Consider the following 20118-nt stretch of genomic DNA (forward strand, 5'->3'; position numbering starts at 1 on the left):
CTACTGTTAGAGCTCGCTGAAAAGCATTATTTCATGTGTGTCTGTGTTCTGTTGTATTTCTGCATTATGTTGACCTGTTGAATGGATCCAATCCATGTTCAGTAGAAATGATTTGATGCTGCAGCAATAAGCTAGCTAGTGTACCTTAATCCAGGAACATGATCAAAACAACAATCTATTTTATTGTCAAAAGTTAAAATAAGAGAGCAAGTGAAAAATATCGCTATCAGAATTGGCCAATAGTTGTTTGTTAAAATCGGCGTCAGCCAAAAAAGAAAAGAAAAACGTATCGGTGCATCCTTAATTTTTACTGTTAAATACTGTCAAATGTATAATTATGAGGTACAAACTTTGAATGTCCTTATAAGTTACAGTGAAAAACCGTTTCAGTGAAGTCCCTGCTTTACACATCACATCACATATAATTATATATTTTTTAATCTGGGGTCCTTCGGACCAAATGGTGCCGAAGCGTTTAAATAAAAAAAATGTAAAAAATCATAGCTTTATCGGAATGGTCTGAAATTTGGTGACTTTGTTGGTACTTGGTATATGAACACCCAAAAAAATTGGCGACAGGATTTTAAAAGTCTAAGTGGTTGTAAAAAAAATAGTCACACTCAGGACCTTCGGGACCAAATGGTCCCCCATAGGAAATGAATGGGAAATTGGCAAAAATGTGACAATACAGAGTTTTTTGGGCGTACAATCTACAAATCAGCCACGATCCAGAAAAAAAGTACACATATAATTTTTGCAGTGAAGGGGTGATTCTATAAAACATCAAGAGTGCAAAACAGACACATCCACACACACACACGCACGCACGCACGCACGCACGCACACACACACACACACTTTTAAACACATACACACTAATACATTCAGATTACATATATCTGTTTTGAATTTTTAAAATGCTCAGTGTGTCCACCAGATGGCATCCATCTCATTTCAAAAATAGCTTTCATGAGGCCTAGGCTTGACTCTAAAATGAAATACAGCTTTAAAAAAAAAAAAAAAAAAAAAAAAAAATTATATATATATATATATATATATATATATATATATAAATTCTATTATATTCAATAGGAAAAAAAATGGGTCATAATCATTGCATAAATATTATTTATAAATCATAAAATTATCTCAAAACACCAAAAAAGAAAAGAAAAATTATTATAAAAAACAAGTAAAAAAAAAAGAAAAAAAAAGATGATGATTTTTTTTATATTAATCCCCTCTCCCGGACCATTTGGTCCCGAAGGTCCTGAGTGTGACTGCTAAATGAAGGACCCCAGAGGGTTAAATTGGGTAGTTTCTTCTTATTTTTGTAATCAGTAATGTACATAACGGTGTTTTGTGTTACATTTTAGTTAATGTTTATTGCATCATTTTAGTGTAGTGTGTTACCCTGACACGTATAAGAGCATTCACCATGTGTTATGGACAGGCTTCTTATGATGAACTATGATGATGAGTTATTATGTGGCGTTATATTTAACCAGTACATTTACATGTTATTAGTACATTAACGCACAAAGCTAGTTCAAGTTAACTGGTACATGGCACTTGTAATAATGAAATATACAGTTAGAAGTTGTAAAATATGCAGATACCAGTAAACATGGAATACCTGAAACGGTGTGTATTGCGCTGTGAGTTTCTGTTTTCACTCTTAAAACGACGCGTCTCTTCCAGTCCTGCTGATGAATCTGAGCTCAATGCTGCATCTGATGGCAGAACACAACCCAGTATCCCCAGTGCTGTCGCTGCAACCCTTTCAGTGCGTTTCTGTTGTGTTTGGGAGTTTTCTCAGACCACACCGCGATGCTGTAAGCGAAAAACCCTCTCGGTAGATGTTCAAGTGTATAAATAACACAGTAAATCCCTACAAAGACCCTCAGACGCCCATCAAAGCCCAGACATCAATGAGTCGAGTATCTGTGGAGTGGCTTAGACTTCGCTGTTTGCATCACTGTGGTCTGAAAGTTTTTGTTGTTAAATCACTATCTGACTGGGACAGCTGTGGGGTTTGATATGACCTCACACTGATGAGTGTGTGGCATTTGCCGTGTTCGCCTCTGATGAAATCTTTATTTTTCTATTGCCGGAGGATATAATCCCAGAAATACCAATACAGCTGCGCCCATGCGAGAACGCTTTGATAAGAAATCTCATTTGGCGATACTTTGTCGAGTCATTGGAAGTGTAAATCTGATGTCCATGTGAAGGCAGGCTCATCAAGAACTCGTAGACATTACGCTTGGTCGAATCTGTCCATTTTGCCATCATTTGACATTTGGCTAGCGTCCACTTTGGAAAAACGTTTCCTGTTGCCTATGATTTACTAATAAAGACACTTTATCAAGGTCTGTAGATAACATGTGAAACTCTCCTCCACTTGTACAGGTGAAAGGACACTTTCACTCCCTGGGGAATGTATAGAGATGGTCTTATTGGAAACGTTTCATCAGGGCACATTATTATGTTATTATTCGTAATGTTTCATGAAAACGTAATAACTCGCGCCACCTCTGAAACGACTCTTATTTCCATCTAACGTCTCCTAGACTGTGCTGGCTATTTCCTGAATACCTTGAGTTCTGTGTTAAATCACAGTGACTGCTGCGATCAGATCCGTGTCATTAACTACACTGCAGCCCCACCGTGACATGCGTTGATTTCTGCATAAATTAGTCATCTCTTTTCTTTTTTTTTTTTTTGAGTCACAACAATAGACTAAGATCATATGCTCCAACAACGTACAAGCGTTGCTTTTACATCCTTATTGAACACACCCTTGTACACATTCACAATGAATATTGGGGAAAAAGACACTAACATTCACTACAAGTTTCACTACAAATACACTAACAAGTTTCAGGTTTTCAAAAGTTTCATTTTTTTTTTTACATTTTTGGAAAGTCAACGTCACCGAGGCTGCATTTATTTGATCAAAAATACAGTAAAAACTGTATATTATGAAATATTATTACAAATTATACACTATATTCTATGTGAATTATTGTAAAATGTAATTTATTCTTGTGATCAAAGCTGTATTTTCAGCATCATTACTCCAGTCTTCAGTAACTTTTAGTATGCTTTATTAATTAAAAAAATCCTCAAACGTTTGAACGGTAGTGTTTGTGTCCTTACTGGCTATCTCAAATGTTGCACCTTGGGTTATTATAGTTAACTAAAATTAAAACCATAAAAAAATTCTACCATAAAATAAACTTGAACTGAAATAAAACAATAAATAAAACCAATTTTAGTTCAGCTAGAAGTCAAACACACGCTGTGAATCAGTCTAACAACGAGCAGCAGATTTCATAAAATGTTGTTCATCAAATCCTTTAATAACTCATAATATTTTTAACATGTTGGCTGACAAGCCTGTAAATTTGCACTCTGGCAAATGAAAGTTGAATCTCACTTTAGGAATAAAGATGGGGTCAGTTTCGAGGTTCAATTGAGAAAAACCCTAGAGCAAAAAAAAAATCTGTCTATGTACTAGTCAAGTCAAGTCACCGCAGATCTAGAAGAAAATAGTCTCATAAGGGCTGTTTACACCTGGCCACTTCATGCGTTTTCTGTGATCGGATAGCTATCGGATCGTGAAAAGACCAGGTGTAAATGCCCTCCGAAACGCATTCGAGACAGGTTTATATCCGATCGCTCAAACCACATCAGGAGGAGGTCTGAGGCCGCATTCGAAACTGGACGAGTGTAAATGCATCTGGTTGTTGAAACCACATATGCAAATTTTACGAATCATTATGTATTTTCCAATAGCCTACATGTAACTTTATAACGTTGCATAAATAGCTAGTAAGATAACGTTAATATAACGGTAACTAACGTAGTATGTAAGTAATTATTCTAGCGATATATATATATATAAGCTATATAACTTTTTTGGAATTTACTTATTATTATTTTTTTTACTTCAGCAATAATCTGCCAAGAGCCTTCTTTAAAATGATACCAAACTTAAGTCTGTGCTCCCAAGCTTCACATTTTTATGACAGTTCATTTTTGTCCTCTGTGTACCTATGTGTAACTTTTTTTATTGATGCACATATCAGTCAGTACCAATATACTGTGATGCCCCTACTATGTTCATGTGCATTAGATGGATGGCTTTGGCCTTTGCATCTCACTGTTTTCCAGCACTATGTTGGATCATTACCCTGTCACAAAAATGGCATACTCCAAACAAAAGGCCAGCTCTATGAAAGAAGCGCTCGTAAAGCCCGTCTCTCGCCACATCCCTCTGATGACTGTAATTATCTTAATAAGTTCACAGCTATTTTCAAGCTGCGGCTGGCTTGAGCAGTTCAGCTCTCAGTGCTGCATGTTTAATATGTGTATCAATGAAGTGGAGAGCAGTCCTCTCTAAATGAAGGGCTTTTTTTTGTCATCAATTACCACTGCATCTTTCCAAAGGCCAGTGTCTGGATCCGCCCATGCACACAGACTGCATAAATAACCAAAAAGGATGACATTGACTCCAGTGGAGGATGAAAATCGTTCATGTGCCCAGAAATGATTGGTTTGGCAGGTGGGTGGTCTGTGTGATTCAGTTTGGTTTAAGTCACTTGTTGTGTTATGTCTCCCGCAGGCGTTCACTGCACACACGGCTTCAACCGCACGGGCTTCTTAATATGTGCCTACCTGGTGGAGAAAATGGACTGGAGGTTAGAAAAGCACACACGAGCACTCATGTAGACTGGCCACTTGATGAACCATGTGACCAGCCTCAGTTGCTGGAGCATTCAAGCCAAGCTAACCTAAACATGCCTCTTTTTGCACACACACACTAATTACCTAAAATATCACTCATTACAAAACAAATTAAAGTAAATAAATACCCTCATCAGTGAATTATTTGACAGACTAATTCAAACCGTAACTAAAAGAACAGATTCATAAGGATCATTAGTTTGTGCATCAGACTTCATGCTGTGTGTTTTTCTGTGCAGCCCACGAGGACTTCATGATAGAAAGACATTTTCTTGCCACTATTTTTTTCTCTCATCACATTTAATACAGACTGCAAACTTACAAATCACAAAAATATAATTTACGCGTGTCTATGCAATGAAATGTACGGGTAGACCTGCCACAGCCTGAAGAGTTCCCACATGTGTCTGGTGCTAGATGCTAATTTCAACCATTTAAAGTTTAAAAATAAATACCTTTTATACAGCAAGCTCACTTTAAATGATCGAAAGTGTCTGACATTTTTAATGTTACAAATTATTTCTATTAAAGGTACAATATGTAGGAATTTTGTAATAAAATATCCAAAAATCACTTGCGCAGTGTGATATATTTCCTGCAGTTGTGTTCTTACAATATCCCAAAAGTCTCCAAAGATTTTTTATTTCAGAGAAATTCCAATTTTAAATAAGTGGCCGTCCCGGAAAAAAAAAGTCGCCTGTCAATGACGCAATATCCGCGCTATCCTCGGTTTCCGCTCGTACTGCCATAGCCATGACGTAACCATGGCGACAGACGTGGACAACTGCGTACGTTTAGCGGCACACAGTTCTTGTTTCTTTCAAACACAGACCATGGCAAGCAGACTTTGGGACAAACAAGGAGAACTAAAATGAGGATCAATATCAGCGTGGCGTTTTTGAGATGCCGAGAGCTAGCGTCCGCGGCTAACTTGGACTCGACAGAGCTTCACGAGTCACGACTCGACAGCTTTATTAGACAGGTGAGCAAATGTACATAAAACAAATCAATGTTATATAGCGGTAGCTCAACATGATGAAATGTTAGAATAGAAATTTTTTTTGCTCTGTTTTTCTGAATTAATGACTTGATTATCTCAAAAATTCAGAAAAACAGAGCAAAAACTTTTTTTCCATGAAAAATTATCTTGTAATTCTGAGATAATTAACTCGTTAATTCAGAAAAACAGAGCAAAAACTTTTTTCCATGAAAAATTATCTTGTAATTCTGAGATAATTAACTCGTTAATTCAGAAAAACAGAGCAAAAACTTTTTTTCCATGAAAAATTATCTTGTAAGTCTGAGATAATTAACTCGTTAATTCAGAAAAACAGAGCAAAAACTTTTTTTCCATGAAAAATTATCTCGTAATTCTGAGATAATTAACTCGTTAATTCAGAAAAACAGAGCAAAAGCTTTTTTTCCATGAAAAATTATCTCGTAATTCTGAGATAATTAACTCGTTAATTCAGAAAAACAGAGCAAAAACTTTTTTTCCATGAAAAATGATCTTGTAATTCTGAGATAATTAACTCGTTAATTCAGAAAAACAGAGCAAAATTTTTTTTCATGAAAAATTATCTTGTAATTCTGACATAATTAACTCGTTAATTCAGAAAAACAGAGCAAAAACTTTTTTTCCATGAAAAATTATCTCGTAATTCTGAGATAATTAACTCGTTAATTCAGGAAAACAGAGCAAAAACTTTTTTTCCATGAAAAATTATCTCGTAATTCTGAGATAATTAACTCGTTAATTCAGAAAAACAGAGCAAAAACTTTTTTTCCATGAAAAATTATCTCAGAATTCTGAGATAATTAACTCGTTAATTCAGAAAAACAGAGCAAAAGCTTTTTTTCCATGAAAAATTATCTCGTAATTCTGAGATAATTAACTCGTTAATTCAGAAAAACAGAGCAAAAACTTTTTTCCATGAAAAATTATCTTGTAATTCTGAGATAATTAACTCGTTAATTCAGAAAAACAGAGCAAAAACTTTTTTTCCATGAAAAATTATCTCGTAATTCTGAGATAATTAACTCGTTAATTCAGAAAAACAGAGCAAAAGCTTTTTTTCCATGAAAAATTATCTCGTAATTCTGAGATAATTAACTCGTTAATTCAGAAAAACAGAGCAAAAGCTTTTTTTCCATGAAAAATTATCTCGTAATTCTGAGATAATTGACTCGTTAATTCAGAAAAACAGAGCAAAAACTTTTTTTCCATGAAAAATGATCTTGTAATTCTGAGATAATTAACTCGTTAATTCAGAAAAACAGAGCAAAAACTTTTTTTCCATGAAAAATTATCTTGTAATTCTGACATAATTAACTCGTTAATTCAGAAAAACAGAGCAAAAACTTTTTTTCCATGAAAAATTATCTCGTAATTCTGAGATAATTAACTCGTTAATTCAGAAAAACAGAGCAAAAACTTTTTTTCCATGAAAAATTATCTCGTAATTCTGAGATAATTAACTCGTTAATTCAGAAAAACAGAGCAAAAACTTTTTTTCCATGAAAAATTATCTTGTAAGTCTGAGATAATTAACTCGTTAATTCAGAAAAACAGAGTAGATTTTTTTTATTCAAGTGAATGCAATACGCTTCCGTAAGAAAGGGCCGTGTTGTCTCGAGGAAAGAATTGAATTGTTCGAAATGGATTTGTTTTCCCCCAGTAAGTGAAGACATATACAGCAGTTCATCTGTCATTCGTTAGTGTTTAGCTCATCTCATAATAACTGATGCATTAATATGCATTAATAATGTTTATTCACTTTGATCTGTATTATTAGTGGGGGTTGTGCACTAACTTCAGCAGAGATGAGATGTCTAAAATCCTACTGGGATTTGAACACCGTTCAGGGGTACTTGTGCTCACCAAGGCATTTATTTGAAGTAATATACAGAAGTAATATTGTGAAAATACAATTCAAAATAATAATTGTCTGACGGGAATATATTACAAATATATTACAATATAGTAAAGCTGATTTCTCAGCATCATAACTCCAGTCTTCAGTGTCACATGACCCTTCAGAAATCACTCTGATATGATGATTCGATGCTCAAGAAGCAAATATGATTATTATTAATGTAAAAAAAAGGTTGTGCTGCTTCATATTTTTGTGGAAACACTTTTTCAGGATTCTTTGATGAATAGAAAGTTTAAAAAACAGCATTTATTTGACATGGAAATCTTTTGTAACATTATAAATTATTTTACTGACACCTTTGATCAATTTAAAGTTTTTTTTGCGGAATAAAAGTATTAAATCTTACTGACCCCAAACTTTTGAATGATCGTGTGAAGTAATTTTTGTTATATATATATATATATTTATAAATTATTCGTGATATAAAGAAATATTTAGTTTTAAATATAAAATACGAGAAAGTAGTTAGTTAATAAATAGAAACGTTTTAAAATAAAAATTATTTGACAGTCACAGTCAGAAGTCACTATTTATTTATTTATTTAATTTTAAACTTTTTTTAATTGATTTATATTTAAATTTTATTTATGTAACATAAAATTGCTCGGACATGGTTAGCAACTTAAATTTTCTAGAGCTACAAAAATGCCAGGAAAAAAGATCAATTAATTTTGAGATCTGAACAAGTGGCTTTTTTAAAAACTGATTGGTAGATGGAAATGTAAAGTAAAAGATTTATTTTTTAATGCAGCGTGAAAGTCGCTTTTAAACATGATTTGCCGTTTTGTTTGATTGATAAATTAATTAACATCATGAATTAAATGAGCATCTTTTTGTGAATTAGATTATTTTATACAATTGTTCTTTAATAATTAATGTATTAATAATCGGAGTAATTAATCTTGCAGTATATGAATTAGGGATGCACGATATATCGGACACCACATCGGTATCGGCCGATATATGATAATTTTTAATGTTATCTTTTTAGGCCCGATAAGAAAACTTGGCCGATATATTATAACTGATAAATAATGTAATATTTAATTAGTTCAACATGAGGGTTTTGAATTGATGGAAATATGATTGGAATCACTTCAAAAAAAGGAAAATACAGTCAAGTGCAACATGTGCAGCGCCAGTCTGTCATATCGGCTACATGCATTTATAATGAGAACATTATAAGTGTGTGTTTGGGACGCGGCTTTAATTGTGTAATCAGGCTCTCAAAAAATGATATACAAAGTTGGATTAAGGTTTATCAGCCAATATATCGGTTATCGAATATAACGAATTATCGGTTATCGGTATCAGCCAAAATTTTCCGGTAACGCTTCCTTTTACAGTCCTGTTACCCATGTACTTACTATGTACTTATTATAGTAATTATAATTACTGGGTAATAACTAGGTACTACCCCTAAACCATGTACTTACCTTAGCCAGTTACTTTAGCCAGTACTTTCTAGGTAAGTACACTGTAAGTACACGTAAGTACTGTACTGTAAAAGGAAGCGTTACCAATTTTCCGAGTGCAGTGTATCCTGAAGGATGTGTGTGTGTGTGTGTGTGTGCTCTCGTCAGTGTGGAGGCGGCTGTGGCAGCGTTCGCTCAGGCTCGCTCCCCGGGCATCTATAAAGGAGACTACCTGAAGGAGCTCTTCCGGCGCTACGGGGATGTGGAGGACGCCCCGGCCGCCCCCGCTCTGCCCGAGTGGTGCTTCGATGACGAGGAGGATGGAGACGGGGATGACGACGGGAATGCCAGCGCTCAGGGGTCCGAGCCCAGCTCGTCTCACTCCAGTCAGGGCAAGAAGAAGAAGGAACGGCTAAAAGTGGTGCGGAAAACTCACTTCAGCTCATGCTTTCACAGGGGAATATCCCCGGGCCGGTACAGCACGGCTCATCTGGGATATTAGTGATAAGTGTGCACATGTGACTGTTGTCTGTGTGTGTGTGTGTGTTTCAGGGCGCTGTGTTTCTGGAGGGGGTGTCAGTCAAAGGAGTCTCTCAAGTCACGTCACAGCCCAAGCTCGGCACCATCCAGCGCAAATGTCAGGAGTTCTCCGAGTGGGACAAGTGAGTGTGTGTGTGTGTGTGTGTGTGTGTGTGTGTGTGTGTGTGTGTGTGTGTGTGTGTGTGTGTGTTTTACGCCCCGCAGACGCTCACTAGCTCTGAGTCCGTGTCACTGACATGTCAAGTAATCCAAAGTGTCAGACGGTGAGGACTGGGAATGTGCGGGGCGTGAACTGGGTCAAAAATAATGCTTTACAATAAGGTTCATTAGTTAACATGAACAACACTTCTATAGCATTTATTAATCTTAGTTAATATAAATATTAATTTCAACATTTACTAATACATTATTAAAATCAAAGGTTGTATTTGTTAACATTAGTTAATGGACTGTGAACTAACATGAACAAGCTATGAACAGCTGGATTTGTATTAACTAACATTAACAAAGATTAATAAATACTGTAACAAATGTATTTGCTCATGGTTAGCTCATGTTAGTTAATACATTAACTAATGTTAACTAATGAATCTAATTGTAAAGTGTTACTAAAATAAGAACTTAACCTCTAAAAAAAAAGGCTCAATGAAATAAAGTGCTTATCCTGCAGGAAATGTGGGAAACCTCAGGAGTCGTGTTTGACTTTTACTTCATATGAGGTTGGAAATTAAGATTTTCTAGTAATAAACATATAATATAAATAACATTCATAAAATGTAACGAATTAATAGAGAAAGAAAAAAGAATATAATAAATTAAAGCTACACTGTGTAACTTTTTTAGTTTATTCTTAGCTAAAAACACTTAGTTCTTTCAAAAATATATGTGCTCATTAATGTATATTTACTTCGTTCAAGTAATAAAGTATTCTCGTGAGTGTATAATATGCCATTGAAAATACATACGGGTGAGGGGTTCTAATGTCGGTCGCCATGTTGCCCCTCCATCTTGAAAGTACATTAGCCAAAGAGGGACATACCCGTTAATTCAAGCTTCGCCTTCCGCGTTTTAACACTCGATGGCACCGTGTCGAATGTCAAGAGGGGGATTGCTTGAGACTGATATATAAAAACCTGAAAGCCTTTTTGAAAGTATAATATAGCCTACAATATAAACTTTGCCTTACACTAGTGATGTCGTACAACATACAGAATAACGATAGCACTGATAAAAGTTACTTTACTAAGATTATCTTGCATTCGTCTGGGAACCTGATAACTGATGTTAGCAATAAAATGGTAAAAAAAATAACGAAAACATAAAACTATTATTCATTTTACATAGATGTCATAACCTATATGTTACCTGACAAATTAAATTACTGCAAATTATAATAGTTTTCTAAAGTAACGTCATCACTTGAAGGAACACTCATGGACGAGGTCGAACTGGAAGCCATGTTAATCTTGGACTACATTGGCCACCGTAGGAGTTAAACGAAATCGGAATTGAGAGGAACAGAAACTAATATTCACTGGATGGTCATATACCTTTTCACCGCTAGATGGGGGTAAAAATCACACAGTGTAGCTTTAAGTAATTAAAATATAATAAAAATACACCAGAATGGGTAACATGGTTGCATATTTTTGTCAAAAGTAAGATATGACTATGTTATTGTCAAAATGATTAGTTTCTGATGAAAATTTCCCATAAATGAGAAAATATTTGATTATATACAATTACTTTGGTAACGAATGAAGTCATCGTCACAGATATACGTTGATCAAATGTCTGATTAGTGTAAATGTTAAAATGTTTTTATGCTATATTCATTTGATGTTGGAAAGTATTTAAAATTGCGATGAAACAAAAGTTCTTCTATTCTGTATTATGGCACATTTGAGTAAAACACACGTATAGGGCGGGGACTTTATTGCCTATATTATCTGTGGTTGTAAGAAAGGTTCGAGCTGACTAATAGAGGGAATGCTCTGACGTCACTGTCCCGCGGGAACACACTCCCTCAGCGGGACTGAGTGGCAGAAGAGCGGCTGCGGGACTGCAGTTAATACTGTGGAAACTGGGAAAACACCAGTTAAACAAACCATTATCAGTTTAAACTAAAGGCTGGACTCGATATAGTGTTCCTTACAGCTTACCTAGTATCCAGTGATCGTGGATGTTGACACGCAGCAGGAATCATGTTTCCTGACATTTATATGAGCCTGATTTAGATGCTGGGGAAATACATACAGCATATCCGCCTGTGAACGCTTTATATAAATAGAATATCGGTCTAAACCCGGGCGATCACTTATATCAATGTTATACTGTATATATCATCATATCGCCCGTCCAGCCCTAAAACTTGTATAGTTTTTGTCAGTGTTTATTTAAAAACATCCAATTATGCAGAATATATACGATGGTAAATACAATATATAGGGTATGATTTTACCCCTAAATAATAGCAAATCCACCTTTCTCTGCCTGGAGAGGAACATCCATTTGCTTCTGTTGCTTTCGGCAGTGTGTAAAAAAATACCTCCGATTTCTTGTCCAATCTAGTTGTACAGTCATTCCCGTTTGAGATGCGTTTAGTGTGTTTTTCGCGGCATTCACGCTGAAAACAAAGCCTTCCTGCCACTCAGTGTGTGTGTGTAACCGCAGTCCGTCCAGCCGGCGGTGACGTCACACGCATAACCCACTACAGGGAGAAGTCTGACATGTATGTTAATATCAGTATTCGTTCAAAAATTACAAGGTCAATATTAAGTGAAATATGCATGGGTGAATTGTAAATCAATAGAAAATAGATAGGGTGAATTTTAATTTCCTGCCAACTCGAACATAGTCCAAAGCACATGACATTTGTGCCTTTAAGCGCATAATAATTAATTGGAAACATATTTGTAGCCTATTAATGGAACGTGTCTCCGCTGAGTTCTGCCGTGTGTGTTTATCCTGATAAAGCGGCAGCCGGGATTACTGTCATTGATGAGTGGAGATCAATTAAAACCACCCATTATCAAAACAGTGTTTTTAATTTGTGCTCGTCTGTCAGGTCCGGGTTTCCTGGTGCTCAGCCCGTGTCCATGGACCGCAGGAACATCCGTCTGTTGGAGAAGAACGCTTATAAAGTCAGCTGGAAAGCGGACGGCACACGGTGAGTCCGGCGACTGAAGTGGTGTGTCGTTCTAAACACACGCTATGCTAACACGTCAACACACACACTCTCAGCCGCATGCTGCTGCGCTCCACAACCTCAAGACTTCAGTAGAACAACAAGCAATGAGAACTGAAATTAAACATGTATTGTACATGTTTTCAAGTTTTTTTTATAGCCGTATTACACTTTTGTAGCAATTTATCTCTTGAAATCCTAAAGTATTTTCATGAAGTTACTCGTAATTGCGTTTACTATTTTGCTGATTTTCTTTTCTTTTTTACACTTCTCCATCTTCTCTCTGACCCTTACAATTAAACATACTTTTTTTGTTTATAGTTAATTAATCGTGTATTTTGTTTTTCAGTTTTGATTGAATTAGTTTGAATGATGCCTTACTGATTTTACAACTGTTGGATTAAAATATGAATGCGACTGTTCAAAAGTTTGAGGTCAGTAAGATTAAAAAAAAGATACTTTTATTCATCGAGGACGCATTACATTCAAAAGTGACATTTAAAATGTTACAAAAGATTTCTATTTCAAATAAATGCTGACCTTTTGAACTTTCCTTTCATTAATAATCCTGAAAAAATCAACACTGATAATAATCATAAATGTTTCTTGAGCATCATCAGATCATCATATTGGAGTGATTTCTGAAGGATCATGTGACACTGAAGACTGGAGTAATGATGCTGAAAATACAGCTTTGACCACAGGAATAAATTACACTTTAAAATGTATTTGAACAGAAAACAGTTATTTTAAATTGTAATAATATTTCACAATTTTTGAACGCCTATGTGAGCATAGGAGGAGGCCATGGAAGTAAAATAATGCCCAAATGTTTTTTAAAGTTTCCATTCCATAAGAGGCTTCTTTCAAAAACATGAAAGCATTTTGTACTAACCCCAAACTTTTGAAGTTTATCATAATTAATATTAATACTCCCCCTGTCTAATGCATGAGTAGCCAGAAGTCAGGCCTAGAGGAGATTAGATACATCAGGCCATACAGCATTGGCTGAGTTTTTTTTTTTTTTTTTTTTAGATCTAGTTAGCGATAATAACATTGATGCCTACATACTAGTACATTGAATGTTTTTGTATCGTTCTTTCGATGTTGTAGCACCCCTTCAAATGATCTTATACTTACCGTCTCAGTATAATTGTGTGGTGCGGTTTCTATAATGTTGGCGCAGGGCCGTTTAATGATGCTACAGGTCAGTGTAAGGCAGCTCGGCTTGAGCTCGTCTGCTGTAATGATGTGAGCCTCTCTCTCCACTCCCGCTGGCTCATGCGCTCAAACGTCTGCGGGAACATCATTAAACACTCATCCATAGGACGGATCTGCTCAGATGCGCCGCGGTTGGCACCTCGCAGGATGTTTTATGCCATGGCAGCAGCGGATGAGCTGGTTTGGTGTCATAGTGCTCCAAAATTAGCTGAAAGTTGAGCAGAACATCCGTGGCTCTTTGATGGAAAAACACTTGGCTCCGTCACCGAGACTTTCAAAAGGCGCAGCTGATCTCTTTAACTGGAGATCCGTTCTAACAAGCCCATTATCCTGTGCTTTGGCCACTGATGCGTTTGCTCTGGGGACGTCCAGCAAAGCCCTCTGTAATAATGCCCAAACGGGAGGATATTAAAGCTCAAGGCAAAGACAGGGATTGATTTTTTTAAGAAGGGCCGCACGATTGTTTTTTTGATACCAGTGCTAATATATCCAAAACCATGTTTGTTTTCTACCACTTTTCACTTTGGCATGCACTGTAAAAAATAGCTCTGTAAAATACTGGCAGTAGAGTCGCCAGCAATATACTGTAATTCTACGGTATGAAAACTGTGAAATTGCTTTACAGCTAATTATCGTTAAAACGAAAAACAGTACTTTTTCAGTATTTTTTTAATTTAGGCTACAGTAAAATACTGGCAGCAGAGATGACAGCAATATACTGTAATTCTACTGTATGAATACTGTGAAATTGCTTTACAGCTTATTACCGTAAAAAAAGAAATCGAGTACTTTCCAGTATTTTTTTATTTGACAGTAATACAGCAATATACTGTAATTTTACGGTATGAATACTGTGAAATTGCTTTACAGCTTATTACGTAAAAAAAGAAATCGAGTAATTTCCAGTATTTTTTAATTTGACAGTAATACAGCAATATACTGTAATTTTACGGTATGAATACTGTGAAATTGCTTTACAGCTAATTATCGTTAAAACTAAAAACAGTACTTTTTCAGTATTTTTTTTAATTTACAGTAAAATACTGGCAGCAGAGATGACAGCAATATACTGTAATTCTACTGTATAAATACTGTGAAATTGCTTTACAGCTTATTACCGTAAAAAAGAAATACAGTACTTTCCAGTATTTTTTTATTTGACAGTAATACAGCAATATACTGTAATTTTACGGTATGAATACTGTGAAATTGCTTTAAAGCTTATTACCATAAAAACGAAATACAGTACTTTCCAGTATTTTTATTTTATTTTACAGTAGAATACTGACAGCAGAGATGACAGCAATATACTGTAATTCTACTGTATAAATACTGTGAAATTGCTTTACAGCTTATTACCGTAAAAAAGAAATACAGTACTTTCCAGTATTTTTTTATTTGACAGTAATACAGCAATATACTGTAATTTTACGGTATGAATGCTGTGAAATTGCTTTACAGCTTATTGCCGTTAAAACGAAAACATGCAACACATTTCTGTGATTATTTAAATTTACAATACACTCTAAAAAACGGTGAGGTAAAAAACAACCCAAATTGAGTCATTTTAGCAACACAACTCTAGGTCAAACAGGGAACCACAAAATAGGTTGGAAACTAAAATCACACAGGAAAATTCTACAGTAAAAAGTCAACAGTAGTAGGCTAACAAAAAGGTGAACATTTGTTTATAGGCAAGAATACCCAAAATGGACAAAAGTATAATAAAATCAGCATGAACATTTGTAAGAAAACATGCAGATAAGAATACGAACTCAAACTCTGTTGTATAGCTTATACAGTTAAACAAAATTGCGTTTTAAAAGTTTAATAATCAACAATGTTTAAGAACAGATTTGACCAGTTATTTCGTTTATTTTTTTGTCTCGCCAACGAGCACTTGACGGCCAAAACCATCAGGAATACACAGTGTGAAAGCCTTAATAAACACTGACATTTGTGAATAAATTATGTGAATCAATAGGATTTTACCCTCTCCGTTTAATGCGTTTATAATCACTCACTTCACTCTCAAATGCTCTTCCGGCTCGCTCAGTTCCTCATCAGTCACCGTTCGAGTCATTTGGATGTGAGAGAAAACACTCCGACTGCAGCCAGTTTCAAATAAATAAATACATTTCCCACGTATATTCCTCCCATGAGCATCGCGAACACAGATAGCAAGACTTACTCGTACTCAAGCTCCAGTGAAAGTGCAGCGCCATTATGCTTGCTTCAAAATGCACCAGCCCACAATGCATTGGGTACTAGAGTATAAATCCATAATACATAAATCCAGTAGATCAGTGTTGAAAATGGACTGTAAATTAACAGCAGTTGCTAACCGCGAAAAATATTGTCCAGAATGCATTGTTTTCTACAGCACATTACTGGTTTAATGGAAAACAGTGTTACTGTCAGAATTTGCCCTTTTTTTTTTTTTTTTTTACTGTGCAGTTGTTTGCAGTGTGTGTGCAGACATTGTAAGCATTTGAGAGAAGACAAAGTCTAAAGTGTTCCCATTCAGTCGGTACGATACGTGACTGGGAAATTGCACTCTGGCATAATTCCCTGAAGACACCTTTAGTGACATCTAAAAGGCCAATAGCGCATAATGACATGGACAGGCGCGCTGAATATAAATGTGATGGCATGTGATCTTTAGCACTGCACTCTGAGAACACATCCCGGCACATTCGCCAGACGAGCACTGCTTAGCGGCTCGTGCCAGTCAGCTGTTGCTGACACAAGTCAAAAAGAAGACGTCTCTTAGCTTTGTTTGGCTGATTTAATTACTTCTTTAATGAAAGGGTTTCTACCCTTATCTGATATCCAGCTTTTTGAAACGTGAAAAGCGTACTCGTGAGCACAGTCCAGTGTGTCTGGGAACTGTCCACACCAGAATGGCTCTTTTGACTTTCCATTATTGTCGACAGCTCTGTTGGCCCTGATGTACTAATGGCGCAGTTTGTTTTCGTTCTTCACTTAGGGGTCAAAAGTAGTTAAAGGGATATTTCAACCAAAAATAAAAATTCTATCGTTTACGCAATATTCACTTGCACAATCGGGCCAGCGGTGCATCGTGACTGAAGTCTTTTTAAGTCTTACCAGTTTAAACATTCAAGCGATTTTAAACTAATCAGTGCTCGCGCGCTCTCTGAGAGATTATTTTCTATGCGCACATTCATAGAAAATCCGCCTCAAAAACAGCTGGCCAGTAACAAAAGTTATTTTTCATGGATTATATTGCTTTAACACGCAAAATTGTCAATTTCGGTCTTTGTGAGTAGGCTATACTCTAAACATAGGCGGTTTTGTCTTTAATAGGCCTAAGCATAAAATGCATGCAAGTATAATGAACGCAGGATCCGTGCACTAGCTCTTAAAGTGACGGCAGCCATATGTGTATGTCATTTAATTTTGTTGTCAAAACAACAAAAGATGGCTTTAAGTTAAAGGAATCAGGATTAATAGCCTATGTATTTAATTTATTCAGGACTAAAATACTAGCCTACCCAGTGTTATTTTCCATTTTATTACTTTATTCAGTTTCTGTATATGAATACTAGTGTTAGACCCATTGAAAAACTTTTCTCTTTAATTGTCTTTATTTGTATCTTTATTCTATTGTATTTATTTGTGCTACTTTTTTCAATTTAATCAAACAATTTAAATCAAGCTTCCTTGTGATGTGTAAATTCTTAACAACAATATTACCCCATTGTAAAAATGCAATGAGCGCAAACATTTAGGCAAGATAAATGTAATAATTTTGTTTGGAAAAAATGCCCCCCCTTTCTCCCCCTCAAACAAAAAAAATCCCCCCCATGAGAATCATCTAAGGAGGGATTTCCCCCCCATTTCCCAAAACGAAATTCAGGCCCTGCTTTATCATCTATGCTGGAGACATGTCTGAAAGGAACACCCCTGCAGTGATTGCTCAATTTCACTCAACTAAACCTCACCTGACTCTTTTTTTTCTTTGTTCAATTATACCTAATATGAAAAGTGTTTATCTTCATTTTTCTAATGGAAGTGAAGCACATGAAACAAGGCATTGTTGTTAATCATCGCAGCTCATCAACTCCTGCAGTTTCAGCGCCACCGGGATGCGTGTTCGCAATCAGAGCTTCTCTTTTTTAGTTGATCATTTCTGCTCATAAACAGAGAAGAACTGATGCATTTGTCCAGACATGTTTCCGTCTTGTAGCCACAAAATCCTCTGTGTTTTGAACAGTTTGTTACTGTAAAGCCGAGTTCACACTGCACGGTTTTAGCCCCGATTTGGCTCGCCGACAGGTTTTGAGAAATCGCCGACAAATGCCCGAAATCACAGGCAAATCTGTGCTCGTTCACGCGAGTGACAATCACGCAGTGTGAATGAGCAAAGACGCGATCTGAGAGAATCGCCGACGCCCGTGAGATATTTGGCATGCTAAATATCTGGACCTGTCGGCGATTCACAATCCTGCTGTGTGAATGTGTTCTGACTGAAAACTACATCGGCGATGACCGACAGCCAATGAGAGAGCGAGATACAGGACAGCGGGATGTTCGGGGAGGATTTATAGACCAGAATATCAGTATTTTAATAGATATATTTACAATTATATCAAACAGAAACAAAGTAGCCTAGACATTTGCTTGACCAGCAGCAACAGCAGCACATTGCTTCTTTTCTCCTTTTCGCTGCAAATCAGCGCACAGACAATTGGGATCGCAAGCTTCTTGCAGGCTATCATTTTTAATAACAATTTGAGTCTCGCGCAAGAACTCCGGTCTCACGTACACGTGATCTTGCGTTATTTCCTCATCACTTCTCGCGTTTGTTTGGTTGTGAAACGTAGTTTGCGGAACAGACAGAAGTTGTCGGCGACTCTTTCTTTTGTAAAGTCATGCAGTGTGAAACCTCCTGTCGCCGAGCCATCGTTCAGTGTGAACACATCAGCAACTGAGTTACCCCAGATAGTCATGCAGTGTGAAAACAACAGTGACCCGACTACTTTAAAAATCACGCGGTGTGAACTCGGCTTTAGTGTCCCCAATGTATTTGCTGGTGCCGAACCCTTTTGCATCACCATTAATGAAAAGTTTGATTTTCACTTTTTAACGCTTTGGCCTAGAAACATAAATCTCTTTGAAACATCACTCAGCAATATGATCGTCATATTGAGATGTTGAAGTGTTTCTTTTAACTATGCTTCTTACAAATCTTCTCCAGTTTTGACCTAAATTAGAAGTACCGTCACACAGAAATGACCATATAAACTTTTGACCACTGTTCCTCCAAATTCACTCCTATAAGGACAGCTAAAGCAGAGAACAGTCTATCCTAATGAAACTTGGGAGGCGTTACTGGTCTGATCTAGGGATGTAGACATATATTTTATATCATGATATGGCTTAGTATGATTATCACATTTCGAAGGCTGCGAATAAATGAAACATATGCAGGTTTCAGAGTGAAGAGCGGCACTGGGTCCATTTACACGTGAGCTTCAGCTTAATGATAGTTAACTAAAACCATACAAGAACATTTGTGTTTCTTATATTTCAGCCATTTTTCAAGGAAATGGCTAAAATAATTAAAAATATAAAACCGTTTACAAAAATTATATAGAGATTTTAAAAAAAAAGTTAAAAAAAAAGACAAAAACACAATTCACTTTAAACTTTTAAAATATGAATAGAAATATAGTGGGATCTTACTGATGCTAAAACAGCACAGGTGTGCACATGAATGTTCATGTTATGGTTGCTGAAGGTTTGAGTTGGTCAGGAATCCTCACTCTGTCTCTTGTGTTTTTACAGGTACATGATGTTAATAGATGGAAAAAACGAAGTCTTTATGATTGACAGAGACAACTCGGTCTTTCACATAGCCAACCTGGAGTTTCCTTTCCGGAAGGATCTTCGCATCCACCTTTCCAACACGCTTTTGGATGGGGTGAGTTATTGCATGGTTTGAAAGCCTGATAATCGGGTTAGGAAGAGAGGATCTACTCTATTCCTGTACTTAATGGATGCCTACAGGTTTGGAAACATGAGAGGGGCAAAAATAAGCCAG

General features: G+C 36.2%; 1 protein-coding gene and 1 long non-coding RNA gene across 2 annotated transcripts in view; one reads left to right on the forward strand and one right to left on the reverse strand.

Annotated features, from left to right (window-relative positions):
- rngtt (RNA guanylyltransferase and 5'-phosphatase) overlaps positions 1–20118 on the forward strand; it is a 135125-nt gene that overhangs the window by 24323 nt on the left and 90684 nt on the right. The window contains exons 5-9 of the mRNA XM_056247449.1: positions 4631–4706; positions 9272–9524; positions 9656–9765; positions 12711–12812; positions 19863–19998. Of these exons, the coding sequence (XP_056103424.1) occupies positions 4631–4706; positions 9272–9524; positions 9656–9765; positions 12711–12812; positions 19863–19998 (677 nt within the window). The remainder of the gene's footprint in view (positions 1–4630; positions 4707–9271; positions 9525–9655; positions 9766–12710; positions 12813–19862; positions 19999–20118) is intronic.
- On the reverse strand, positions 10507–11140 carry LOC130082985 (uncharacterized). Its single transcript, XR_008806804.1, has 2 exons — positions 11055–11140; positions 10507–10701 (listed from the first exon to the last, which is right to left on the reverse strand). It is a non-coding gene; the product is annotated as an uncharacterized LOC130082985 (long non-coding RNA).

The sequence above is a fragment of the Rhinichthys klamathensis genome, unplaced genomic scaffold, assembly GCF_029890125.1.
Source record: "Rhinichthys klamathensis goyatoka isolate OS25496 unplaced genomic scaffold, OSU_Roscu_1.1 h1tg000001l_1, whole genome shotgun sequence".
In the NCBI taxonomy this organism is placed as follows: Eukaryota; Metazoa; Chordata; class Actinopteri; order Cypriniformes; family Leuciscidae; genus Rhinichthys; species Rhinichthys klamathensis.